We start from the raw sequence: 27,842 nt of genomic DNA, 5'->3' as shown, positions 1-27,842 counted from the left end.
GGTGATCCTCTCTGGTTCTCATGTTCCCCATCTGCTCACCTCACAGGGTTATGGTGAGAATCATCAAAAGGAAATGAAATACCAGTCAATAAACCGCCGTGGACACTAACATCCCGGCAACTTAACAGATGACTCTCCTTCTCCATCCATGGGACTCTGTCCCCAGCACCTCCTGGACTGGCTGAGCCCCCTACTCCTGAGGCTGGGGGTATGCCTGGCTCAGCTCTGCATCCCCAGCATCCAACACAGGCCTGGCCCACAGGCCCTGATACCCACCCTAGGGTGAGGAGTCTCCCCGGCACCTCCAAGACTTTGCATGACCAGGATCCAGATGTGGGGGCGCTCTGGAGAAAATGGAATCTGACCAGCACAGGGGCAGGGGCACCAGTCAGACATGTTGAGTTCCAGGACAAGGCCCAGGGGGTTGGGGGGAGCTGAGGACCCTGATCTGGGAGTGCCCCTCCCCGCCGTTCAGCACCTAGAAGCTCAGACAGCTCCACAGAGGAGCCATCACAACACAGGCCACCCGGCTATCTGTCCAGCAAGCCAGGCGCCTTTGCAAAGCAGCAGTGAAAAGAGACTACACAGTGGCCTGTGGCCTGGGAAATGCCAGGCTGGGAGTCTAGGGGACTGTGCTCCAGCCCAGCGACCCCATGGATGAGCTATGTGGCTTCAGGTCATCCCTCCCCGCCTGGGAACTTAATTTCCCAGTAAAATTTCCCGGTAAAATGAAGTGTGCAGGCAAGGGCTCTGACATCCTGAGGCTCAGTGGCTCCTCATTCCTGAGACTGCCTGCTGCGTGCACCCTGGGAATGGGATTCCTTATGTGCAGCAGGCTGTGTGGCCCCTGGTGCCTGCTTTGCAGGGGTGAGGGGAGGAGGGGTTAAGGCAATCGATAGAAAATGCTTCCTATGCTGAACTTTCACCCAGCTAGCTCTACCCTCTGTGGCCAGAGGGTGGGGGATCCCCAAACCCAAGCCCATGGGCCCAGCCCTTCTCCTTCCAGCCTGGGACCCCAGCACCTGCAGCCCCGCCCCCGCCTCCTCAAAGGGCTTATAACCCTCCCCTACCCCTCCACTCTGTTTTTGCAAAGCCCTGAAGACGAACTCGGCCCCCTTGAGGACACAGGTCTCAGCCCCGCCTGGCCCCATCCCCAGGGGCCGCCCTCACTGTGCAGAATGGCCAGGGCCAGGATGCCTCCAGTGCTGGTGCCTGCCACCCAGTCAAACAGGTCCTTGGTGGCCACACCCGAGGCCTTCTCGATGGCGATGAGGAGCTGGATGATGACGAGGCCTTTCACTCCTCCTCCGTCCAGGCACAGCAGGTGGTCATGGCTGCAGTGGGAGAGAGGAGGGTCCTGCCACAGCCCGGCACTTTACTTCCACCCTCACAGCCCTTGTCCCCTGCAGCTGTGCCCTGGCAGACAGACCCAGACGGACCCGAGAAACTTCTGTTCTAAGCAGGGCAGCGAGGGTGGGGGTGAGGGCAGTAAAGGAACAAATGTCTAGTATTTCAGGGGCTGGAGAGTGCAACAGAGAAAGGGAAAGGAAGGTCGGGGGATGGCTTCACTGACCAGGCGCCATCCCAGCAGGCTCTGGGCCAGTCTCCCCAACTTGGGACACCTGATTTTGGTCAGTATCAGGCCTGATCCAAAGCAGGTGCCTGACAAAGTCTGCTGGAATTAAATAAGGCTGGGGAAGGAGGGGCTGGGACCCTACAGCCAGGCCAGGAATGGGCAGTGACAGGATGTCAGGGCCTTCCACACAAGGTGGGAGAAGCAGGGGAGGAGGGGGCAAGGAGGAAGGAAGAGGTTCATGCCAGGGGCTATGGGAGGGGTGCTGCCAGCATTAGCTCATGTCATTGCCCCAAACGCCTCTGAGGTAGACCCTCCCTGACATCCCTGTGCTTATTTATTTATTTATTTAGAAACGGAGTTTCACTCTTGTTGCCCAGGCTGGAGTGCAATAACGTGATCTCGGCTCACCGCAACCTCTGCCTCCCGGGTTCAAGCGATTCTCCTGCCTCAGCCTCCCGAGTAGCTGGGATCACAGGCACCTGCCACCACACTCAGCTAATTTTGTATTTTTAGTAGAGACGGGGTTTCTCCATGTTGGCCAGGCTGGTCTTGAACTCCCGACCTCAGGTGATCCGCCTGCCTCAGCCTCCCAAAGTGCTGGGATTACAGGCACGAGCCACCGTGCCTGGCTTTATTTATTTATTTATTTATTTATTTATTTATTTATTTACAGAGTCAGGGTCTCACTCTGTCGCCCAGGCTGGTGTGCGGTGGCGCAATCACAGTTCACTGCAGCCTCAACCTTCTGGGCTCAAGTGATCCTTCCGAGTAGCTGGGACTACAGGCAGGAGCCACTGTGCCTACTCTCTGCATATTTTTTTTTTTTTTTTTTTTTTTTTTTTGAGACGGAGTCTCGCTCTGTCACCCAGGCTGGAGTGCAGTGGCGCGATCTCAGCTCACTGCAAGCTCTGCCTCCCGGGTTCACGCCATTCTCCTGCCTCAGCCTCTCCGAGTAGCTGGGACTACAGGCGCCCGCCACCACGCCCGGCTAATTTTTTTTTTTTTTTGTATTTTTAGTAGAGACGGGGTTTCACCATGGTCTCGATCTCCTGACCTCGTGATCTGCCCGCCTCGGCCTCCCAAAGTGCTGGGATTACAAGCGTGAGCCACCGCGTCCGGCCCTCTCTGCATATTTTTAAGTGAAGGAGGGAGTATAGCTCAGAGGTTAGGTGACAGGAACCAAGTCATATGGATGCGGACTGGACCTGGACCCGGGTCTGCCGCCTCCTGAGTCACATGCTCTCCGGCGCGCCCTGACACATCTCCCCACATCCTGCCTGTCCTCATTGGCCATGCCAATGAGGTTCAGCCTGGAACCTTCCTCTGATCTTCTCATCTTCCCATCTCAGCTTGAATGTCACTGCCTGAGAGAAGCCTGCCCTGACACCATCAAGACCCTTCTGCACGGCCCGCCTGCTGCTCCACCCGCTTCCTGGTGGAGGCTGCTTCCATTCCATTAGCAATCTTTCTTTTACTCTCTCCTGCGCTGACCTGGAAGCTCCACCAGGGCAGAGGCGCCTCTGCTCTGGGCAGCGCTGTGTGTCAAGGGGACGCAGGAGGTGCCTGAGAGGGCTATGGAGGAGGCCCGGGTCCCACCTCTAGGGGTCTTTTCCTGGACCAGGTACCCAGCCCTCCAGCAAGCCTAGAGGTGGCAAGGGAGGCTACGCTGTTGCTGGAGGCCAAAGCAAACTCCTGAAGATGGGGGCTGGCGACAGAGATCAACCCAGAGGGCGCAGGGCTCTGTAGCTTGGAAGGCCCAAGTGGGGAGGTACTGAGGGGTCTCCTGACTCTCACCTCAGCCCCGCTCCAGGGAGGGTTCTGAGGCTCCAGAATCTGGGGAATCTGCTTTTCCTCCCTTGGGAAATGTGGGTCCCCCCTCAGGTGCAGCTGCCTCACCTCAGCCCCTGCACAGGTGTGTGTATGTACATGCGTGTGTGTGCGTGTGTGTGTCCATGTGTTTGCACGTGTGCAAGCATACGTGTGCATGTGTGTGCATGCATGTTTGCGTGTGTGCATGTGTGTGTGCATGTCCATGTGTTTGCATGTGGGCATGCATGCGTGTGCGTGTGTGTGCCCGCGTGCAAGAGCATGCAAGGGGCACAGGGGAGGGAATGCTGATGGGGCAGGGGCACCTCCAGGGCACACAACAGGGTGGCATGGAAGTGAGTGCGACGTATGAGGACCCACAGAGCTGCACTATCACTGCCTGGCCCTGGGAGTGGAGCTGCCTCTGATTCTGAGAAGAGAGCTTTCCCTGCAGGGGGCTGGCACTAGGTATAGAGTCCACAGAGAACCAGAGAGAGGCTGGGGTAGCACAAAGGACGTGGGTTCGGAAGACCCGGGTGTGAGTTGCCACCCTGACACTCACTCCGTGTGACCTTGAGCAAGTCACTTCACCTCTCAGGGGCTCAGGTTCTGCATCTGTGAAACAAGGTTACTAATTCCTCCCTGGGAAGGCTGTTAGGAACATGAGAGACTAATAAAGAATAAATGAATCAACTGCAGCAATCAAGGGAGGTGGCGACAGCACAGTGGCTGGAAACGCATTTGTCCTGGTACCTTGCCGTGCCAGCTGGCACTGATTCCAAGCACCCGGGATTATGCCTGAAGGGCAAGGCCTGGGCGTCTTCTCTTTGCATCCTGTCACCCAGGCCCGCCTCTTACAATGGGCCTGGGTACACAGCAGGTGCTGGGGAAGGCAGCCCACGCCACTATTCTGCAGAGGCAGGTGGTTAAGGATGCCAGTAGGAGCAGTGGGAAGCAGCTGCTGAGATCTCCCCAGGGGGGACCCGGGCATCTCCCCCTCCTCTAGCCATGAGATCAGGGAGGGAGGTCAGAACACTGCACCAGCCCCACCAAGTCCAAGAAGCCTGGCACCCTGGGCTGATCTCCAGAGCCTGCACCACCCGGCATTAATGAACGAGCGACACAGGCGCTCCATATTCTGTCTCTGCTGAGAACTATACGACTAGGAGCAGAGCCACTTCGCCAGCTGTGAGGGTGCAGAGAGTAAAGCCCTGAGCCCACGACAGGGGGTGGGTGAGGGGCAGGAAAGCGAACACGTTCCCCCCTCTGCCCCCGCTCTCGATCCACTTACGTCCGCTTCTCGTCCCTCATGGAGCCCAGGATGAACCCTGGCTTCCGGGCCCGCGAGATGTGCATGAGATCCTGCAGTTCTGTGAGGCACAGAGCGGGGCATGCTGTGGCCAGGCAGGTCCCCAAGCCCTGCCACCCCAGAGGTCCCTAGATCAAACCTGGGCTGTGCCTCGCCCACGGCCACGCCCTCACCCCCCCCACTCCCCCTGTCATCTGTCCCTTCCCCACAAGAAGGACTCTGTCCCAGGAGAAAGCTGAGCCACAGGCCACAGGAGAGAAATGGGCTGGAGTGGAAAGGGGGGCCCACTGCTCTGGGAAGGGCTCCCCATCCTACCTAGCCAGCTCCCAGGTTCCCCTCAATCTCTTCCTCTTAAAACCCCGAGGCATGAATTCCCTTGCGTGTCCTCTTCAGACAAAGTGCTTCTTCTTGCATTGGAGCCGATGCTGTGATAACCACCTGGGGCCTAAGAATTCTTATTCCCTACTGACAGTGAGGCTCTAAGAGGGTCCATGATTCGCCCAAGGTCATTTAGTCAAAAGGCTGAGTCAGGACGTTCCTCGGGTTTAAGTCCATGGATGAAGGGAGACATCCCGTGTCCTGATCCCAGGTCTGGAAATCCCAGTGGCCTCCGGGATCAGGCCCACCATCCACTCTGTCCACGTCTTCCTTTGTGTCCACGGCCTGCCCCATGCCCACCCAACTGACTAGCTGCCCCTCCCGATAAGCAGCCCAGTCCCCAGGTGCCTGGCGCAGCAGCCCGCATGACCCCAACTCTGAGAACCCCCCACCACTGTGCAGAGTCTAGAAGCAGCAAAGCAGAACCGAGGGCTGCGAAGCGGTGTCTCCTCCTCCCCAGGGCACAAGGCTGCACAGTGAACAAGGGAAGCAGGAGAGTGGCCAAGAGAGGCCGGGGACAGGGTGCAGGGAAGGAGGTGTGTGGTGTGTGTGCAGCTAAGAAGGATGAATTAGGGAACGAGAGCTAGAGCTAATGTCGCATGGCTAGGCTCGGCGGCCTCTCCAGGCCCAGAGTGTTACCCATCTGATGCCGCACCCCAGGCCCACCATCCGACCTGGCTTGGGTGACTGCCTGCAAAATTGAGAGATAAAGATGGGAGGTGGAGGGGGGAGTTCCTGGGAGGGGAGAGAGAGGTGGAGCCAGAAGGACTGGGAGCCATGGTCACAGTGCCTCTCCAGAGCTCCAGGCTTGGTCGGGCTACCCTGGCTGGAGGTGCTGCCGCCTCCACAGTTAAAAGTCTGGCTCACCAAGGTCTGGTTCCTGGCTGCCCTCTGTTCAGGGGACCCCACTCCCAAACAATTGAGGTCCCTGGGTGGGCCAGCCCACAGAAAGGCCACAGAAGGGTCCTGTCTAGTCTGGGGGGTGTCTCCCTGGGCACCAAGGAATGCACCGGGGCAGATGCCAGCTGCCTGGCCACATTCAATGTCTGAAAGTCACCATGGGGCCGGGAAGGGGGCACACAGGTCTCAGGCCCAACTGAGATTCAAACAGTGTGATAGAGGTGAAGCCAGAGTCACAGAGGAGGAGCCAGAGGGCCTGGGCCCCCAGTCCCCCGACAGCACTCCTTGCTGCCCACCCTGAGCGCCCTGGGGACAGGAGGGCAATGAGAGCAGCCACCTTATGGGTGCCACTGGAAACGCCCAGGCCTGAGACTGTGTGTAGGGCACATCCTCTCAGGGGCAACGGAGCGTGGGACATCAGCCAGGGACACCCTAGACCTGTGGGATCTGCGGGTTGCTGGCTGCCTAGAGGCTGACAACTCCGGCTCCGTCCTCACTGGCTACCTTCAGTGACTTCCGTCCTGGGGATCCTGTTGCTTTGGTGGGGCCTGCTCTGATCCAGGGGCCTGGGAACCAGCTGGAGAAGAGGGAGTTGGGAGGCAAGGCCTACCTAGGTTGTTTAGGCTGATTGGTGGTGGCTGAGCCCTTTCCAGGGAGAAGGGATGACGTGGCGCTGCAGAGCCCTGCTCTGCGGGGACCCCGTGGATGGGTGGGAAGCAGTATTCGGCCCCCACGGTTCTCAGCAGAGTCAAGATCGCCTTCCTCGTGACAACTGGTCATGGTTTAGGGAAGGGGAGATCGCACAGGATCAGAAATGATGTCAACATGCAAAGGTGAGGCCCCTCCTTTCCACACTCCGTCCCCTGTCCCAGCTACCAGGCCCTGGGCACGTGGGCTGCTCCAGAGGCCTCAGCCTACCCTGACAGGGAGTGCTGCCCCCAGGCTGGTACATCCCAAGCAGCTTCCTAAGGCCAGGGAAGGAGGATATGGGAGCAGGAGGTCAGTGTCACCCTGCCTGATGACTGTGGGAACCCCTTCTTTCCTTCTACTCTAGCCAAGAAAGCAGGAATCCCATGGCCACATTCAGTGATTCTCAAAAATGCTAAGTGATAGTTCAGGGTTCCAAAGGGACTAACGAGCCAGACAGTGGGCACCTATTTCATTTGATGGATGGGATTGCTGAAAAGGAGGTCACAGATGCGGTGCATGCAGACACACACGTGTGCACTGGCACGCATACACTGGTGCCATCAGGTACCTGCCCACAGTGACCCCCACAGCTCCTGAAACCCTCCAGAGCGGGCTCCAGGCCTCTGGTGAGGTGGATCTGCTCTGTCCAGCTCTGAAGCTAAGGCTCACTGTGCGAGCGTGCAGCATGCACTCCTGTCCACACAGGCATGCCCAGAGCTCGTGCAGTATAGTGCATGCACCCTATGGTCATTCTAGCCAGTGGTTCCATCAGTGAATTCCCCAACAGTGGGGGACGAAGGCTGCTGCTGGCTCTCCTGTTCCCACCCCTGCTGGGAATCTTAGCACCCTGAGGTGGGGGGAGCTGCACGGAAGAGGATGCTGGTATAGCAAGCCCCGTGCTGGGCCTGCATCTACTGCTCAGGGCCCTTGCGCTTGGGTAAGGAAGTCCCCTCTGGGTATGAGGTGCTCCTGGCAGCTCTGAGCAGGGCGGGTCAGCACAGGATGCTGGCGCCTGATGGCTGGGACTTCCCTCCTTCTCAGTCCCTGTACCTACCCAACCCTCGCCCCACGCCGGCCCCAGAGTGCAGAGCACATACGTCTGCTGATCTTGGAGGCTAGGAATGCAGGAGTCTCCCCAAAGTCATTCAGGGTGTCCACTTCTGCTCCAAACACAATGAGGGCCTTGACCATCTCCACGTTGTCTTTCTGTTGGGGATGGAGAGAGATGCAACGGCCGGGGAAGTGAAGAACAAAGGGGCCCCTGCTTGCCGGCCCCAACCTGTCAACTCACCCAGCGGGCCTCTCCTCAGCACGGGGAGACACTGGAACCCTCACCCCCACCCAAAGTCTGCCATTTGATGGCTGGGGACCTGACAAACGGCTTAAAAGCACCCACAGGGGAGGGTGTAAGAACCCAGGCAGAAACTAGAGGTGACTCGCCCCTGCTCTACCAGCTCCGCCTCCAAGGAAGCAGTGCATCTGTGACCCTGACCCAGGAGCCATGGGGACACAGTAGGTCAGCTGCTGATGGCTTTCAGGAGTAGCAAGGAGAGGGTGGGTGAGGGCAGGGAAGGCCATCTTGCCCACCCAGTCCAGGGTGCCATCCCTGAGGGGTAACCGAACACACATGCCCCTGATGGCAGCCTTCGGGGGAGTGCCCCCGCGAAAAGCATCACACATTTCCACACCTGGCGGCCAGGCAGGGGCGCAGAGCATGGCATGGTTTCAGAGGACACACTGGCCACCTGGAACTGTGGGCTCTGGCCTTGTCACCTTCCACTTCTTGGGACCCAATTTCCCTGCCTAGAGAATGAAGCTGTGGGTCTAGAATGCGGTTTTCCAAACAGTTCTTCACATTCTATTAGGACATTTATGGCTACAGATATGTGTGTGTTTTCAGCATTTTTTTTTTTTTTTTTTTTTTTTTTGAGACGGAGTCTCGCTCTGTCACCCAGGCTGGAGTGCAGTGGCGCAATCTCAGCTCACTGCAAGCTCCGCCTCCCGGGTTCACGCCATTCTCCTGCCTCAGCCTCTCCGAGTAGCTGGGACTACAGGCGCCCGCCACCACGCCCGGCTAATTTTTTTGTATTTTTAGTAGAGACGGGGTTTCACCGTGGTCTCGATCTCCTGACCTTGTGATTCGCCCGCCTCGGCCTCCCAAAGTGCTGGGATTACAAGCGTGAGCCACCGCGCCCGGCCGTGTTTTCAGCATTAACTGTGATTTTTTGTTGTTGTTACTGTTTTTTTGTTTGTTTGTTTGTTTGTTTGTTTGTTTTGAGACGGAGTCTCACTCTGTCATCCAGGCTGGAGTGCAGTGGCGCGATCTCAGCTCACTGCAACCTCCGCCTCCCGAGTTAAAGCAATTCTCCTGCCTCAGCCTCCCGAGTAGCTGGGATTACAGGTGCCCGCCACTACGCCCAGCTAATTTTTTGTATTTTTAGTAGAGACAGGGTTTCACCATGTTGGCCAGGCTGGTCTTGAACTCCGGACCTCGTGATTCGCCCACCTTGGCCTCCCAAAGTGCTGGGATTACAGGCGTGAGCCACCGCGCCCTGCATTGGTTACCTTTTATGGTTGGCACTGGATGGATGGATGGCCATTTATGGTAGTGATGCAACATTTCTCTCAAAATAAATTTAAGTCAGTTTAAAAGTAAGCCAGCCCGGGCGCGGTGGCTCACGCTTGTAATCCCAGCAGTTTGGGAGGCTGAGGCAGGTGGATCACCTGAGGTCGGGAGTTCAAGACCAGCCTGACCAACATGGAGAAACCCCGTCTCTACTAAAAATACAAAATCAGCCAGGCGTGGTGGTGCACGCCTATAATCCCAGCTACTCGGGAAGCTGAGGCAGGAGAATCGCTTGAACCCGGGAGGCAGAGGTTGCGGTGAGCCAAGATCGCGCCATTGCACTCCAGCCTGGGCAACAAAAGCGAAATTCTGTCTCAAAATAAATAAATAAATAAATAAATAAATAAAAGGAAGCCAATTTGAAGAGGTGATTAAGTACATAATTGTAAAGGTGGTTGATGAATATGCCAAAAACTGTGAAGATGGGATGAAGATGACCAAAGTCTATCAGCAGTTCTTAAAGTAAGACCTGGACACCCCTGTGAACGCGTAATACCCTTTCAGAGGTCTCACACCCAGCTAATTTTGCATTTTTAGTAGAGATGGGGTTTTGCCATGTTGGCCAGGCTGGTCTCGAACTCCTGGCCTCAGGTGATCTGCCCATCCTGGCCTCCCAAAGTGCTGGGATTACGGGTTTACACGAGCCACTGCACCCGGCCAGTTATTTTTTAAGTTTTTTTTAAATTTTTTAATTTTAATTTTTGTGGGTCATAGTAGGTGTATGTATTTATTATTGCTATTTTTAAATGAATTAATATTTTTAAAATTTCACACTTTAAATTTCTAAAATGGTAAATATAGATAAAGAAAATCCAGATGATTAAAAAATCTTTGTGATCCTCAATAATTTTTCAGAGTACAAAGGGATCAAATAGGCCAAAAAACTTGAGAACTGCTGAGTTAGATCATTCCAAGGGCCCACCCAGTGCTAAAAATGTCCACAGTTTCAAAAATGAAACTATTTATAGTTTCAGCCTTTTGGGCAACATCTCTTCCAAGTTTTGACCTTTGGTATAAAACTGGACGTCCCTGAACGTGTCCTGAATCAACTTCTTTTAGAGTCCCGGGGGTCTCTCATGTTCTGTCACTGAGACTCAGTAAACAGACTTATGTACATATGGTATTGCTATAGAATACGTGCACATGGTGGGGCGTGGTGGCTCACACCTGTAATCTCTGCACTTTGGGGTGCCAAGGAGGGTGGATCATGAGGTCAGGCGTTTGAAACCAGCCTGGCCAACATAGGCGTTCGAGACCAGCCTGGCCAACATAGTGAAACCCCGTCTCTACTAAAAATACAAAAATTATCTGGGCATGGTGGCGCATGCCTGTAATCCCAGCTACTCAGGAGGCTGAGGCAGGAGGATCGCTGGAACCCGGGAGGTGGAGGTTGTGGTGAGCCAAGATCGTGCCACTGCACTCCAGCCTGGGTGACAGTGCAAGACTCCATCTCAAAACAAAAGAATATGCGCACACACACGTCTGTAACACAGTGACGTCCTCCTCTTTTAGGTTTAATATGTTCATACTCTAGCTGTCTAACCAGACAGTCAGGGCTTTGAGGGCAGGAACTGTGTTCTACAATAAACCAACGAATATGCCCGGCACCTGCCACGGGCTGCTGGGCTGCACACTCAGGCTTTGCCTGCCAGGATCTCACAGCCTCCCAGGGGAGATGAGAGCAACACGTGGACCAGTGAAAGGAAGCAGGATGCTCACTTGGGCCAGGTACTGTGTGTGTCGCTTAGACATTCTGTAGAGGGTGACCAAGTGTCCACCATAACTTTTCCACAACTCTTCCAGGTAAGTATTGACACCACCATTTTCCAGATGAGGAAATCGAGGCTGACAGGTGACATGGCTTGCCCAGGGCCAGTCTGTGGCCAGAGCTGTCATTTTTCCCTCTCGCGCCATGGAAGTGCCAAATGGGGGCACAGGTGGAAAAGGTACCAAAGCACACAGAAGGTGGTGTTATTCTGGGCTGAGAGGGGGACTTGGAAGGCTTCCTGAGGGAAGAGTTAGGGTCTGAACTGAGCTTTGGGTGGGAAGGTGATTTGGAGCAGCTGAAGATAGGAGGGAGACAGTGGGAAGGAGTGCTCCAGTCCGGACAGCCCTCCTGCATTCCCACCGGGGCCCCACAGGGCAGGACACATGGTCCCGGGCTCACCGACATGGCCAGGTGCAGCGGGGTGTTGCCGTGCTCTCCGCGGGCATCCGCGTTGGCCCCGTGGGTCAGCAGCACTATGGCGCAGTCGAAGCGGTTGCGCATCACCGCCACGTGCAGGGCCGTGTTCCCCGCAGAGCTGGTGCTGTTCACGTTGCAGCCCCGTTTCAGCAGCATGCGGGCCATCTGCGGGAGACGGTCAGGCCGAGTTAGCACAGGCACTCGGGGAGCTGCCGGACCCCAGGACATGTGGGCACTGCCACTTCCTCTCTGAGAGGCCTACAGGTACTGGGATGTTGGAAAGCACTAGCAACAGGATTCCAGGGGCAGGCCCCAGTTCTAGGGGGGCCTACAATGCCTCCCATACCATCAGCATCCCAAGACTGGGGAGAAAAAACCAAAGATGTGCTGTTTTAAGAGGCTTCTGGTCCTTTCCTAGCGCCAACAGAACCCATCTCTCCTTGCGAAGGCTCCTCCGGGGCCTGTCCTGAAGTGCCCCACTCCCTGCATCCCTCCTGGAACCCTGCAAAGGTATCACCTCTCACTGGGCCTTGGCAGTGCACATCCCTGGGACAGCCTTGGGACCAGGGAGGGGAGCCTGGCTTTGGAGTCACAGACCTGAGCCCAAAGCCCAGCTCCACTCATCCCAGCTGCCTGTAGCCATGTGCACTTCAGGTTTCTCTTCTGTGAAGATGGGAATACAAGTCCCCACCTCACAGCATGTGATGGCAATGAGTGACCAAACCTATACGGAAGGGCCTGACTCAGTGTCCAGCTCCTGGAATGCAGAGGTACCCCCGAGGCTGGCAGTGCCCTCCCTCCTGGCCCATCACATTAAGAAGTAGGCCATGAACTCTGGGGCATCCCATTCCCTGTCAAGCTGTGCTTCCTGGTGATAAGACCACAGGCCTCCATCCTCCCAGGAGGACAGAGCTTAGCTTAGGGGAAGAACTCAGAGGAGATGCCCAGCCAGGCTCCCTGTGTGTGCAGCTAGGCCCAGCACCACCACCACCACCATCATCATCATCGTGATGGTTAATAATGAGTGTCAACTTGATTGGATTGAAGGAAGTAAAGTATTATCCCGGGTGTGTCTGAGAGGGTGCTGCTAACGGAGATTAACATTTGAGTCAGTAGGCTGGGGAAGGCAGACCTACCCTTAATCTGGGTGGACACCATCTAATCAGCTGCCAGCACGGCCAGAATATAAAGCAGGTGGAAAAAAATGTGAAAAGGCCAGACTGGCTTAGCTTCCCAGCCTACATCTGTCTCCCGTGCTGGATGCTTCCTGCCCTCAAACATCGGACTCCAAGTCCTTCAGCTTTGGGACTTGGACTGGCTTCCTTGCTCCTCAGCTTGCAGATGGCCTATTGTGGGACCTTGTGATCGTGTGAGTTAAGGCTCCTTAATAAACCCCCCTTTAGGCCGGGTGTGGTGGCTCATGCCTGTAATCCCAGCACTTTCGGAGGCTGAGACGGGTGGATCACGAGGTCAAGAGATCGAGACCATCCTGGCTAACACGGTGAAACCCCGTCTCTACTAAAAATACAAAAAAATTAGCCGGGCTTGGTGGCGGGCGCCTGTAGTCCCAGCTACTCAGGAGGCTGAGGCAGAAGAATGGCATGAACCCGGGAGGCGGAGCTTGCAGTGAGCCGAGATCACGCCACTGCACTCCAGCCTGGACAACAGAGCGAGACTCCGTTTCAAAAAAAATAAAATAAATAAATAAACCCCCCTTTATATATATATATATATATCTCCTATTAGTTCTGGCCCTCTGGAGAACCCTGACCAATAATACAACCATCATCACGCCACCTTCTATTTGGGAAGCACTTTACAATTTGTGCCGAGTTTTGTCACGCACTACCTTGCTGACTTCACCACATCTCCAAAGCAGAATTCATGGATGAGGAAACTGAGGCACAGGGCAGATCCCCCCGTCCAGCCAGAGAGCAGCAGAGCCCTGCCAGGATCCCAGCTCTTCATGGACTTCTCTGACTGCAGACCCACTGCAAGGTCAGCCCCCAAGTGCTAGCCTCAGGGTCCTCTCGGTAACCTGCTTCCTGAGGGCCCTGAGGACCTGCGGGGCCCGGCCCTCTGCCCCACCCACCTACCTCAGGATCCACTCACCTCTGCGTTCTTGGCCCAGTGGAGGGGGCTGGCTCCGTAACGGGGGTCTTTGCTGTGGATCTGGCTGCTGTCCATGCTGATGATCATCTCCGCACACCTGGGGAGAGAGGGGCCCCGGTTGGTGAGCAGAGGCTGTGGTCCACGTAGCGTGGGATGAAGCCAGGACTTGGAGCTTCATCTACTGCTTACAGACAGCATCACTGCAAACAAAGTTCGGCAAACCCAACCAGCACACTCACCACGGTTAAGGCTGTACTGAGCCCCTCAAGGCACAACTAACCCCCTCCTCCAGGAAGCCTTCCTGATGACTGCCACCAGCAATGATTACCCTCCCTGGTGCTGGCTTTAGAGTCAGATGGGCTTGAAGTCAAGCCCCAGCTTCCTCACTGGTGGCCTCCAGAAGCTGAGCAACATGGAGAGAGTGCTGAGACGAGTGGCTGGGGTGTAAGAAAGACCAGGCATTTCAGAGCCCAGTTCTGTGCCTGGCACACAGCCACCCTCCACCTCCTTACCACACTGTCAGTGAGTCACACAGTGACCTGCATGCTATAGGAAGCAGTATGACAGAGTGGGAAAGAGCACAATTGCTTTCTATTCGGTGCCTGAGGCAAGCAGTGTCCACCATAGATCTTAGCATCTCCAGCCTCAGAGCAGAGGCCCTGGGTTCACAAGCCTCATTAGGCCCGGCCTGGCCCGAGGAAAGTGCTCCATCATTGTATTATGGGTAGGAATCTCAGTTCACAAGTTCAGCTGTGCAAGGGGGAGAATTTAAAATTTTTCTGGCTGGGCGCGGTGGCTCACGCCTGTAATCCCAACACTGAGAGGCTGAGGCAGGCGGATCACCTGAGGTCGGGAGTATCAAAGGACGGAACGCAGGGACTTGAATGGACATTTGCAGACCCATGTACACAGCAGCATTCTTCACAACAGACAAAAGCTGGAAACAACTCAAGAGTCTATCAGTGAAGGACTGAATGGATAAACAAAATAGTATTCTGCCTTAAAAAGAAAGGAAATTCTGATACGTGCTACAACATGGATGAACCTTGAAGACATCATGCTAAGTGAAATAAGCCAGGCACAAAAGGACAAACGCTGTATGATTTCACTGATACGAGGTTCTACAACGGGCAAGTTCTGAGAGACAGACAGGATATGGGAGGTTATCAGGGGCTGTGGGGAGGGGAAAATCGGGAGTTATTAATGGTTACAGAGTTTCTGTTTGAGGTGATAAGAAATGTTTTAGAAAGGGGTGATGGTTGGACAACATTGTAAATGTGATTAAAACCACCGAATTGTACACTTAAAAGCAGTTAAAAATGGGCCGGGCACGGTGGCTCACGCCTGTAGTCCTAGCACTTTGGGAGGCCAAGGTGGGTGGATCACCTGAGGTCAGGAGTTCAAGACCAGCCTGACCAACATGGAGAAACCCCGTCTCTACTAAAAAATACAAAATTAATGGTGGTGCATGCCTGTAATCCCAGCTACTACTCGGGAGGCTGAGGCAGGAGAATCACTTGAACCTGGGAGGTGGAGGTTGCGGTAAGCCGAGATCGCACCATTGCACCCCAGCCTGGGCACAAGAGCGAAACTGTCTCAAACACAAAAAACAAAGAACGAAAGTGGTTAAAATGGCTAATTTAATGTTATATATAATTTACCACAGTTGAAAAAATCAACACAATATATCAGAACCATTGTATACTATCAATAGGTGGATTGCATGGAATAGGAACTATATCTCAATAAAGCTTTTTTTTTTTTTTTTTTTTTTTAGTGCAATTACTAGGACAGCCCACATGGGTTTAATTCCCAGGTCTGGCACTTACTGACTGCCTGACTTTGAGCAAGTTACTTAATCTCTCTAAGCCTTGGTTTCCTCATCTGTTTTTCGTTTGTTTGTTTGTTTGTTTGTTTGAGACAGGATTTCCCTTTGTCACTCAGGCTGGAAGGCAATGGCATGATCATAGCTCACTGTAGCCTCAAACTCCTAGGCTCAAGCGATCCTCCTGCCTCAGCCTCCCAAAGTGCTGGGATTAGAGGCATGAGCCACCACACTTGGCCCTCAGCTTTAAAAAGGGAATAAAATACATCAGCTCTCTGGGCTATAGTGAAATAGCCCACATGAAGGCTAAGCTGGTGGCTGGGACAGTGTTAGTGTTCAGCTGCTCTTCTCTATTATTAGGGGTGCCCAGCGCAGGCCCAGGATTTATGCTGCCCAGCTCCCTACAGCCCTTATGCCAGGGCTTGGTGCTCAGCACTAGGCACATGGAGTCAGGCCCAGCTTCTTTCCCTAAGGCGCTCTGGAGCCCCCCAAGTCTTCATCCAAGTGGCCAGCTCTGGCTAGTGTCCATGGCTTGGCTCGGGCTCTGCTGCCCCCAAGCGTTCCCTGAACTCCAGCTGCCTGAGTGCCGTCTCTGAGCTCCCAGTGCAGCCCCCAGGCATCCTCAGTCTCAGCCTCCATCTCACTGTCTGGGATTATCTGTTTCCCTTCCCCAGCAGGGGCTTAACCATCTGAGAACCACAGGCACAAACCCAGCTTTGTGGGAAAGGTCAGCTGCATTGAAAAACAGCAGAGGTGGCCGGGCGCAGTGGCTCACGCCTGTAATCCCATCATGTTGGGAGGGCGAGGCAGGTACATCATCTGAGGTCAGGAGTTCAAGACTAGCCTGGTCAACATCATGAAACCCCATTTCTACTGAAAATACAAAAATTAGTTGGGCATGGAGGCACACACCTGTAATCTCAGCTCCTTGGGAGGCTGAGGCAGGAGAATCAGTTGAACCTGGGAGGCAGAGGTTGCAGTGAGCCAAGATCATGCCATTGCACTCTAGCCTGGGTGACAGAGTGAAACTCTGTCTCAAAAACAAAACAAAACAAAGAAAAGAAAAAGAAAAACAGCAAGGGAGCTCCTAGTCTGAGCTGTGAGGGAACCACTTGTCAGTAACACTGAGGCTGTGCGATGCTTGGAGTAGGGCTGTGCTGGCTGCCATGTGGATAAGGGATCTCCCTGCTCCACTCAAGGTAGGAGCCTCTTCCTTTGTCTTCTGTGCAAAGATCCTCTTATGTGATGGGACGCTGGACCCAACCAGGATGGCCTGTGTGGGGACAGAGAGGGACCGGTGAGGGCTGAGGTTGTTTGAAGAGAGAGAAAACTGGTCAATTACAGCTCCTGCCCAGTACAGCTCAGGGTGGCTGGAGACAAGCAAGAGTGGGGCCATGTGCCAGCCCTTTGGGTAGAGAAGAGCATCACCCGTCACCTGGTGTCCACTCAGGTCACAACCTGCAAATGGGGAACCTGACTGCGGGGCTAGGGGTGTTGGTATCTTCTCTGTTTGGTCAAGTATTTCTGAAAGTTCTAGCTCATTCTGGCTGTGCTTGGGAGATTCAAGGAAAGGAGGGTTTGTCCAGGCTTGGTCCAGCCCTTAGAAGGGCTAGCAATGCCCCGTGGGGCTAGCAAGGTGGAGGCAGCTCCCAGAGGAAGGAACAACCCAAGGACAGGCACGAGTGTCAGCCTCCCCGCCTGAGTGGTGCCCGCCCATGCCTTCTCTCTGCTTGTCTGGCACTGCGCTATGAGGTTCTGGGTGGCTGGGGTGTCTCCTGTCCTGGAGTGGCTTATTCATTTCAGTGAGGCTAGTGCTTTAGCACAGTGCCAGGACTGAAGGACTCATTGGCTCATTCATTCATTCTAGATGTTGTTCCTGCTAGATAGTATTTTTTTTTTTTTGAGATGGAGTCTTATTCTGTCGCCCTGGCTGGAGTGCTGTGGCACGATCTTGAATCACTGCAACATCTGCCTCCTAGTTTCAAGCAATTCTCCTGTCTCAGCCTCCTGAGTAGCTGGGACTACAGGCACATGCCACCACACCCGGCTAATTTTTGTATTTTTAGTAGAGACAGGGTTTTACCATATTGGTCAGGCTGGTCTCGAACTCCTGATTTCAGGTGATCCACCCACCTTGGCCTCCTAAAGTGCTGGGATTACAGGTGTGAGCCACCGTGCCTGGCCTAGATAGTATTTTGAGATTTGAGATATTCATCTCTTTTATCCTTTTTATCTCATCCCCCATCCCTTTGAAAACAATTTTCCTGACACCAGGGTTTCCCAGGCTCCCAAAACATGAGCCTGCACCTGCCTCCCAACAGTGCCACAAGCCAGAAAGGAAAGAGGCATCTAGGTAGACGGGCGCTCAGCCACCTTACCAAGCATTTCCCAGGCTTTGAGCTGGGCACACAAGAAACCAAGGAGCAATAAAGCCATCGGGGGGCTGTTCAGATCAGGCTGGGCTGGGTTAGAGGAGGGGCCAGGTGGGCCTTGGGGTTGCATCAGACTCCAGAACTGGAGTACCACCTGGAGGGGAGCTGGAAAGAGGAGACCCCAAAGAGAGCTAAGATTGGTTGTCTCCAGTTTTATAGAGGGAGATTCACTTCTAGGAATTAAGGTACATTATAGAAATTTTTATTTATTTATTTATTTTTTGAGACGGAGTTTTGCTCTTATTGCCCAGGCTGGAATGCAACGGTGCGATCTCGGCTCACTGCAACTTCCGCCTCCGGGGTTCAACCAATTCTCCTGCCTCAGCCTTCCAAGTAGCTGGGATTACAGACATGTGTCACCATGCCCAGCTAATTTTGTATTTTTTAGTAGAGATGGGGTTTCTTCATGTTGGTCAGGCTGGTCTCGAACTCCCGACCTCAGGTGATCTGCCCGCCTCTGCCTCCCACAGTGTTGGGATTACAGGCATGAGCCACCGCGCCCAGCCAGAAAAATTTTAAAGTCTTCTCCTTGCACAGCTGAACTTGTGAACTGAGATTCCTACCCATGATACAGTGATGGAGCACTTTCTTTGGGCCAGGCAGGGCCTAACGAGGCTTGTGAACCCAGGGCCTCTGCTCTGAGGCTGGAGATGCTAAGATCTACAGTGGACACTGCTTGCCTCAGGCACGGGATAGGTGATAGGAGAGCTGGACCCCAGCATACCAGCAGATGGGGAGGGGAGGAGGTCTTACCCCTTCTGAGAGAACTTCATGGCCGAGTGGATGGGGTAGCCGTTGGGGCCCATGATGTTGCACCGAGCGTTGCACAGCAGCAGCACGCGGACCATTTCTTGCTTCCCCAGCTGGCAGGCCAGGTGCAGCGGGGTCAGCCCTTGGTTATTCACCTGGTTCAGGCCAGCCACTGCGTTCTTTCCAAGGAGCTGGTGAAAGAGGAAGGTAAGTTTGACTCCATAGGATGCTGATAAGAACGTAAAGAGGCCGGGCGCAGTGGCTCACGCCTGTAATCCTAGCACTTTAGGAGGCCAAGGTGGGTGGTCATCTGAGGTCAAGAGTTTGAGACCAGCCCAGCTGACATGGTGAAATGTCATCACTTCTAAAAATACAAAAATTAGCCAGGTGTGGTGACAGGCACCTGTAATCCCAGCTACTCAGGAACCTGAGGAAAGAGAATTGCTCGAACCCAGGGGGGCGGAGGTTGCAGTGAGCTGAGATTGCACCATTGCACTCTAGCCTGGGCAATACAGCAAAAACTCTGTTTAAAAAAAAAGAACGTAAAGAGAAGCACCAGGAAAGCCAAGTGCCAGTGTGGATGGGAGGGAGGGGGTCGACCTGGCATGACTGTGGCTCACATGAAACATTTCTGAGTCAAGGAACTGAAAAGGTAGCTGTATCTGAGGATGGGCACTGGGGGTTCAGGTGGGAGTGATTCTTGCTTTTCATTCTGTCCTGATTGATTTTTTTCTACATGCAGGTACTACGTTTTCAGTGAAAGAACAGCAGTATTAAAAAGAGAGCTAGGGTCCAGGCGCAGTGGCTCATGCCTTTAATCCCAACACATTGGGAGGTGAGAGGATCACTTGAGACCAGGAGTTTGATACCAGCCTGGGAAACATAGGGAGACCCTGTCTCTACCAAAAAAAATTTTAAAAATTAGCCAGTGTGGGCCGGGTGCGGTGGCTCATGCCTTTTATCCCAGCACTTTGGGACGCCGAGGCGGGCAGATCACAAGGTCAGGAGACCCAGACCATCCTGGCGAACACGGTGAAACCCTGTCTCCACTAAAAATACAAAAAAAATTAGCTGGGCGTGGTGGCAGGTGCTTGTAGTCCCAGCTACTCGGGAGGCTGAGGCAGGAGAATGGCATGAACCCAGGAGGCAGAGCTTGCAGTGAGCCGAGATCACGCCACTGCACTCCAGCCTGGGCAACAGAGAGAGACTCTGTCTCAAAAAAAAAAAAAAAAAAAAATTAGCCCATGTGGTGGCACAAAACTGTAGTCCCAGCTGCTCAGGAAGCTGAGGTGGGAGGATCACCTGAGCCCAGGAGGTCGAGGCTGCAGTGAGCCATGATCACGCCACTGCACGCCAGCCTGGGCGACAGAGCTAGATCCTGTCTCAAAAAAAAGCAAGCACTAGGAGGGTTTCACTATCTCACCTTTGGCTCAATGCTGTCCCCATGAGGTTCATTACAACCACAGTGTACCCATGTGACACCAGGGTCACCTCACAGCAGTCCCACTGGACCTGAGGCAGGCCAGAGACAGAGCAGGGAGAGCAAGGGGCTGGCATCGAGGCCAATGGAAGGTCAAGCCCCACTCTCTCAGCTTTGTGGCCCTCCCTGCGCACACTTCTTAACAACACTGAACCTCAGTTTCTTCAGAGAGGAAAGGGGAATAATGACCTCCACCCCATGAGTGTATTCTGAGAATTAACTAGAACACATACAACACTCAGTTCAGGGTCAGGCACCAATCAGCACCAGATAAAGGACAGCTGCAGTCGTGCATGACTATCGAGACCCGTGTGGAGGCAGGGTCTGCGCAGCACCGTGCTGGGTGCACAGAGGATTCTTGGTGAAAGTGGAGTTCAACAGTGGGTGGAGAATTCCCTTCCCTGAGAGCAAGAAGCATAAGATATGAATCCACATTTTCTGGGCCGGGCACAGTGGCTCACACCTGTAATCCTGGCATTTTGGGAGGCTGAGGCGGGCGGATCACTTAAGGCCAGGAGTTGGAGGCCAGCCTGGGCAACATGGCAAAACCACATCTCTACTAAAAATACGGAAATTACCCAGGCATGGTGGCACATGCCTGTAATCCCAGCTACTCAGGAAGCTGAGGCACGAGCATCACTTGAACCCGAGAGGTAGAGGTTGCAGTGAACCGAGATCGCACCACTGCACTCCAGCCTGGGAGACACAGGGAGACTCTGTCTCAAAAAAAAAAAGGAATCCACATTTTCTGGTATAACGTAGTTGCATTCTGATGCCAAGGCAGAGAAAACATGCTCTTTAGAAGAATTTTCTAATTCTAGACAATAAAACATAATCCAACATCCTGCCTTTTCTGTTCAATCTAATATATGAAATAGCTATTTAATAGTATCACCCCATCTGCTTGCCCACAATTAAAAAACCACATCTTTTGCCCAGGTAATCAAAAACATTAACAGGAGGGCCTCTGGCACAAACGCCTACAGGAACTGGAGAGAGTTTGGTTTGTTTGGTTTGAATTCCTGTAAAACAGGGGTGTCCAATATTTTGGCCTCCCTGGGCCACATTGGAAGAATTGTCTTGGGTCACACATAAAATACATGAATGCTAATGACAGCTGATCTAAAAAAAAAGTCCATGCATGAATCCCATAATGTTTTAAGAAAGTCTGTGAATTTGTGTTGGGCCACATTCAAAGCCGTCCTGGGCTGCATGCAGCCTGCAGGGCCACAGATTGGACAAGCTTGCAAAAGGGTAAGCCCAGGTCCCACTGGCCCACGAGCCCCTCCAGGCAGGCATCTGGCTCACAGTTTGTGCTCAGGAAAAGCGGAACTGAACTGACTGGAGCTGGGCCTTTTTTGGGGTTTATTTTGCTGGGTTAGAGGTCGTCCCCAGGTTTATCAAGCAAAGAGACTGAAGACGTGGCTCCTGGAAAAGGGCTGGGAAGGAAGAGCCAGGGAGGGGTCTGCACCCTCCATGAAGGAGCTCAGGCCTCAAGGACCAATGGGGGACAGTGAGAGGCCCGAGAGTGACACCTGAGCCCAGGGGCCCAAAGGGAACTGTGGACACTGGGAGGTATCAGTACCAGTCACCCTGCCTCTCCCCCTGCTCACCTGCAGCACCTGAGAATTGTCACCCTGGACAGCATAATGGAAGACGGTCTCTCCCTTGTAGTCGGTGACATCCATCTGAGCGTGGCAGTACTGCACCAGCTCCACCAGGATCTCCCCATCACCCTTGCGGCAGGCCAGGTGCAGTGGTGTGCAGCCCTCCTCGTTCTCCGTGCAATTGGCACAGCTGCAGGAGAGGGCCAGGGTGAGCAGAGGTGAGCAGGTGTGGCACAAGGTGGCAGGGGGACCTAAGTGCACATGCAGGGAAGTGGGCTCGGAAACTCGGACTTTCTGGTTTGAGCGCAAGAGCATTCCTGCCACTCAGCTAGTTGGGCTGATTTGAATGTAATTATATCTGATGTGAACTGTACCAGGTTTCTGTTCAGCTTGCTCACTTGTACAAGAGATGGGCCCTAGGGCCACACCAGCAGGAAGTGGGCAGGGTGGTGGCACAGGAAAGGGTCACAGAACATGGATATCTCACTAGCCTCGGGCAATTCACTTAACCTTCCTGGGCGTCAATATCCTTATCTACACAAGCTGCTGTGCCTGCCCCAGGAAATGGACAGAGTGGTGGTGAGATGAGACACTGTGCTGTCCAAAAGCACGCCTGGAAACTAAAGTGCAGTGAGGGGTTTTGTTTTGTTTTGTTTTTTTGAGGTGGAGTTTCACTCTTGTTGCCCAGGCTGTAATGCAGTGATGCAATCTCGGCTCACTGCAACCTCCGCCTCTGGGTTCAAGCAATTCTCCTGCCTCAGCCTCCCGAGTAGCTGGGATTACAGGCGTGCACCACCACGCCTTGCTAATTTTTTGTATTTTTAGTACAGATGGGGTTTCACCATGTTGGCCAGGCTGGTCTCAAACTCTTGACCTCAAGTGATACGCCTGCCTCGGCCTCACAAAGTGCTGGGATTACAGGTGTGAGCCACCACGCCCGGCCAGCAGTGAGGTTTTGAGTTTTGGGCCTGGGAGCTTAACTGAGCCATCTAGGATACAGTCTCAGAGGAGGTGTGGCTACCTCTGCACAAGATGGGCCAACTGGTGTCCTGTGCAAGGGTGGGGACAGTGCCCTCACCAGGGGCAACCGCTGCTCCATCTGCTGGCTGAATGGATTCACAAAAGGAGGCCTTCAGCTTCCAGAAGAGCAGCTTGGAAGCAGACACCAAGGATCCAAGCCCCTCTTTCACTCTCTCTGGCTGAGTGACCTGCACAAGTCCTGTTAGCTCTCTCTAGAATGATGATACCTGGGCCGGGCATGATGGCTCATGTTGTAATCCCAGCACTTTGGGAGGCCAAGGAGGGCAGATCACCTGAGGTTAGGAGTTCGAGACCAACCTGGCCAACATGGTGAAACCCTGTCTCTACTAAAAACACAAAAATTACCCAGGCATGATGGCACATGACTGTAGTCCCAGCTATTCGGGAGGCTGAGGCAGGAGAATCACCTGAACCCAGGAGGCAGAGGTTGCAGTGAGCCGAGATCGCGCCACTGCACTCCAGCCTGGGTGACAGACTAAGACTCTGTCATAAATAAAATAAAATAATAAAATAAAGTAAAGAAATGAAATAAAATAAAATAAAACAAAGATACCTTGTGGGGGTTGGTAAAATTCAATTTCATGGTGGGTAGAAATCAGCTCCCACAGACCTGGCACCTGGTGAGCACTTCGGACTCTGGAAACATTACATTGTCCTTCTTACATTTTAATCCGGTAGCAATGCAGCGCCTTATTTTTTTATTTTTATTTTTTCCCCTAGAGACAAGGTCTCATTCTGTCACCCAGGCTGAAGTGCAGTGGTGCAATCATAGCTCACTGTAAACTCTAACTCCTGGGCTCAAGCAATCCTCCTGCCTCAGCATCCCAAGTAGCTAGGACTATAGACACATGCTAATTTTTTAATTTTTTCGTACAGACAAGGTCTTGCTATTTTGCCAGACTGGTCTTGAACTCCTAACCTCAAGTAATCCTCCCTCCTCAGCCTCCCAAAGTGCTGGGACTGCGTTAGTGAGTGACCAGGCCAGGCCCTGCTCCTTTTAAAGTCAAACTATGGAGGGGAACCGAGGCCTGCGGCCCCCACTGCCCACACAAGCAGGTACACACACGTTGTCCAAATGGTCTTGTTCCCTTGCTCACCTGATGATACGGCTGTGATGGAAGCACTCGCGGATCCCTAGCTCCACGGCCAGGTGGGCCACTGACCAGCTGGGGTGGTTACGGATGAGGTCGGTCAGGTGCTGCAGGACCTCAGTGTGCAGGACCTGAGGGGAGCTCTCATAGAAGGGTAGCAGCTGGGAAGAATACTGCCGGAAATTCACCAGGGCGTCAGCCTCCAACTCCAGCTGGAAGAGTCTGTAGAGCCAGGACAGAGGAGCAAGACCCGGAAATGAGTCAGGCAAGACCCTCGGCCACATCCCTGCTGGAATCAGAAGGCCCCCAGACTGTGGCCTGGCCTGCTCCAGCCTGACTCCCCTCCCAAGCGCACACACACACACACACACACGTATACACATGTAAATGACATAATAGTGTTCAGGTTAGACTTTCTTTGTTTTTTAGAGACAAGGTCTTGCTCTGTAACCCAACACACACACACACACACACACACACACACACACACACACACACACACACACACACATCTATACACATGTAAATGACATAATGGTGTTTAGGTTAGACTTTCTTTGTTTTTTAGAGACAAGGTCTTGCTCTGTAACCCAAGCTGGGGTGCGGTGGTGTGATCATGACTCACTGCATCTTCGAATTCCTGGGCTGAAGGGATCCTCCTACCTTAGTTCCTGAGTAGCTGGGATTACAGGCATGCACCACCATGCCCAGCTAATTTTTTTTTTTTTTTTTGGAGACACAGTCTCGTTTTGTCACCCAGGCTGGAGTGCAGTGTTATAATCTCACCTCACTGCGACCTTCGCCTCCCAGGTTCAAGCAATTCTCCTACCTCAGCCTCCAGAGTAGCTGGGATTAAAGGTGTATGCCGTCACACCTGGCTAATTTTTTGTGTTTTTAGTAGAGATGGGGTTTGGCCATGTTGCCCAGGATGGTTTCGAACTCCTGAGCTCAGGCAGTCCGCCCCCCTCAGCCTCTCAAAGTGCTAGGATTTCAGGCACGAGCCACCGTGAGCCACTGCACCTGGCCTAATTTTTTTTCTTTTTGTAGACAGGGGGTCTTGCTATGTTGCCCAGGCTGGTCTTGAACTCCTGGCCTCAAGTGTTCCTCCTGCCTCAGCCTCCAAAAGTACTGGGATTACAGGTGTGAGCCACTATGCTTGTCTAGATTTTCTTTTATTCTGAAAAACTTTTCTTTGGTAATATCATTTATTACTTTTATATTTTATTTTACCACAGCCCTGCCACATCCACTTTCTAATTTGATTGCCACATCTGAGAGCCCCAGCCTCGAGTACTTGGCACCTGTTCACAGTAGGAACTAAGTAAGTATTCTTTAACCTAAATATACAGCAACAAAATATTATATAAATTATGGTATAACTATGTAATATACTATTATGCAGCCATTAAAATGAGATATAAAAAAAGGGAAATTTTTCTCTCTTTTTTTTTTTTTTGATGGAGTTTTGCTCTTGTTGCCCAGGTTGGAGTACAATGGCACGATCTCGGCTCACTGCAGCCTCCATCGCCCAGGTTCAAGTGATTCTCTTGCCTCAGCCTCCCAAGTAGCTGGGATTACAGGCACCCGCTACCACGCCTGGCTAATTTTTTGTATTTTTAGAAAAGACAGGGTTTCATCATGTTGGCCAGGCTGATCTTAAACTCCTGGCCTCAGGTGACCTGCCTGCCTGGGCCTCCCAAAGTGCTGGGATTACAGGCATGAGCCACCGTGCCCAGCCAGCTTTGTTCATTTTTAAATGTTGAGGTTGAGTCCAAGTTTTGCTACTAAGGTGCTGTGTGATCTTGGGAAATCCTTTTCCCTCTCTGAGCCCCATTTGAAACATAAGACTAACTGTACCTGTCCTACCTACTTCCCAGAGGTTCTGTGAGGACAGATGAAAAAGCACTATAAAAGCACTTTCAAAACCATAACCATTACATGTCAGTGATGGTTAAAGTTCTGACCAGGGCTTTTAACATACCAGAAGGTTTTGTCTTGCATACCTCTACAAGTGCAGCAGCCAGCCAGAGTCTAGTGAAGGCAGTGCCCAGAGAGTGTTGGCTCAACGGGACCAGCCTGTTGTCCCACAGAGAGTGCGTCGATTAACAGTTAACTACTGGGCATGTGATCTGTGCCAAACGGAGGGGTCAATTAATGAACAATTGCATAAAATGCTCTGCCCTCCTGAAGCCTATTTTTTTTTTTTTTTTTTTTTGAGACAGAGTCTCACTCTGTCACCCAGGCTGGAGTGCAGTGGCACGATCTCAGCTCACTGCAACCTCCGCCCCCTGGGTTCAAGTGATTCTCCTGCAATTCTCTTGCCTCAGCCTCCCTAGTAGCTGGGATTACAGGAGTGTGCTACCACGCCCAGCTAATTTTTGTATTTTTAGTAGGGACAGGGTTTCGCCATGTTGGCCAGGCTGGTTTCGAACTCCTGACCTCAAGTGATCCACCCATCTTGGTCTCCCAAAGTGCTGGATTACAGGCGTTAGCCACTGCGCTTGGCCCGAGCCTATGTTATTATGGAGGAGATCAACAAAATGACTAAAGTAAAAACATAGAATAAGGAAGTACATTAAATAAACTATACAGTAATCAGTGTTATAGAAACAACAAAAACCACAACAAAGGTAGGGAAGGAGGAGGTGGAAGGAAGCCATTCCTCATTGCCCTTGGCCGGGTTTTTCCTTCATCTCACCAGCCTCTCAACATCAGGGCACTCCACATCAAGTGTTGCCGATATGTCAGAGAATGACAACTGAAAACTCTTCACTGGAATTAGCATCATGGAGGCATGCACGACCTTGACAACAATACTTTTAGTGGAATGGTGGGAACCAAGGCCTGATTAAAGTGGGTTTAAGGACAGGATGTGAGAATCTGATGATTGCAAAGATAGATATTTTTGAGGAGTTTTGCCGTGGACAGGAGCAAATAAAGGAAGGGGTAGCGAATGGGGAAAGTGTAATCAGGCATTTGAATGCTGATGGGAACGATGATTCTCTCTCAGAACTTCCACTTACCATTAACAGCAGACTAGGGAATGTGAAACAGACCACCTACTGAGGACAGCCAGAAATGCTGGACAAATTATTAAAAAACATCTGCTGGCAGGCACTGCATACCTTCAAAGACACTGATGACTCACCAGGCTGGAAGAAATGATGGAAACCCAGGAATTGAGCTCAGTGTTCAGGTGGCTGCTACTGGAGAGGATGGGGGGATTGATCAGCACCAGTAATAGCCTCGTGGGGCTCAGGACACAGGGATTAGAGCCCAGGGGTCTGCCAAGAGAGCCCTGATGAACATCTCTTACTTTGGGTTAGGGTCCTAAAGAACTACATAGCCTAGGAATAAGGGTGAGCCATACACAGACATGCTCTCACAGGGACCACAGTTCAGCCTCAAGTAATTTCAGTTCCAGAAACTAGACTGAGGTTATGCTAGTTGCGAGTGTTCCCAGGTACCTGGGAGAAGCAAAAATAAATTCATTCTTTATAAGGAAACATCAAACTAGACTCTAGATTATTTCTTTTTTTTTTTTTTTAGATGGAGTCTCGCTCTGTTGCCCAGGCTGGGGTGCAGTGGCGCAATCTTGGCTCACTGCAACCTCTGCCTCCTGGTTCAAGCGATTCTCCTGCCTCAGCCTCCCGAGTAGCTGGGATTACAGGAACCTGCCACCACGCTCAGCTAATTTTTTGTATTTTTAGTAGAGACAGGGTTTCACTGTGTTAGCCAGGATGGTCTTGATCTCCTGATCTCGTGATCCACCTGCCTCAGCCTCCCAAAGTGCTGGGATTACAGATGTGAGCCACCGCGCCCGGCCACTCCAGATTATTTCTACAAGCATACTTGCAAATACAATGACCAACACATAATCAAAACCCACCAGACATATATGGAGATAAGATGTGAAAGAAAACCAACAGAAACAATATACAAAAGAAACATATCTGTAAGTGAGGGAGCTGTAAATATTTAAGTTATCCAAAATAGACTTTAAAGTAACTGTGATAACATTCAAGAGGTTAAAA

At 52.7% G+C, this 27,842-nt stretch overlaps 1 protein-coding gene across 10 annotated transcripts in view; it reads right to left on the bottom strand.

The window, feature by feature from the left end:
- PLA2G6 (phospholipase A2 group VI) overlaps window positions 1–27,842 on the bottom strand; it is a 69,457-nt gene that overhangs the window by 10,029 nt on the left and 31,586 nt on the right. For 5 of the 10 annotated variants that reach the window (XM_030815564.1, XM_030815562.1, XM_030815563.1 and 2 more), the window contains exons 3-11: window positions 23,815–24,030; window positions 21,683–21,866; window positions 18,593–18,780; window positions 13,583–13,679; window positions 11,453–11,635; window positions 7,757–7,865; window positions 6,580–6,741; window positions 4,674–4,752; window positions 1,171–1,334 (exon numbers count right to left, since the gene is read on the bottom strand). In XM_030815564.1, coding sequence (XP_030671424.1) covers window positions 1,171–1,334; window positions 4,674–4,752; window positions 6,580–6,741; window positions 7,757–7,865; window positions 11,453–11,635; window positions 13,583–13,679; window positions 18,593–18,780; window positions 21,683–21,866; window positions 23,815–24,030 — 1,382 coding nt within the window. Of the gene's footprint in view, window positions 1–1,170; window positions 1,335–4,673; window positions 4,753–5,708; window positions 5,761–6,579; window positions 6,742–7,756; window positions 7,866–11,452; window positions 11,636–13,582; window positions 13,680–18,592; window positions 18,781–21,682; window positions 21,867–23,814; window positions 24,031–27,842 lie in introns of those variants that run through there. The other 5 variants (XM_030815568.1, XM_003264741.2, XM_003264742.3 and 2 more) reach the window with 3 other exon arrangements.

Source organism: Nomascus leucogenys, chromosome 7b (genome assembly GCF_006542625.1).
Source record: "Nomascus leucogenys isolate Asia chromosome 7b, Asia_NLE_v1, whole genome shotgun sequence".
In the NCBI taxonomy this organism is placed as follows: Eukaryota; Metazoa; Chordata; class Mammalia; order Primates; family Hylobatidae; genus Nomascus; species Nomascus leucogenys.
The sequence above is the reverse complement of the archived record's forward strand: the minus strand, read 5'-3'. Positions and strand labels throughout refer to the sequence as shown.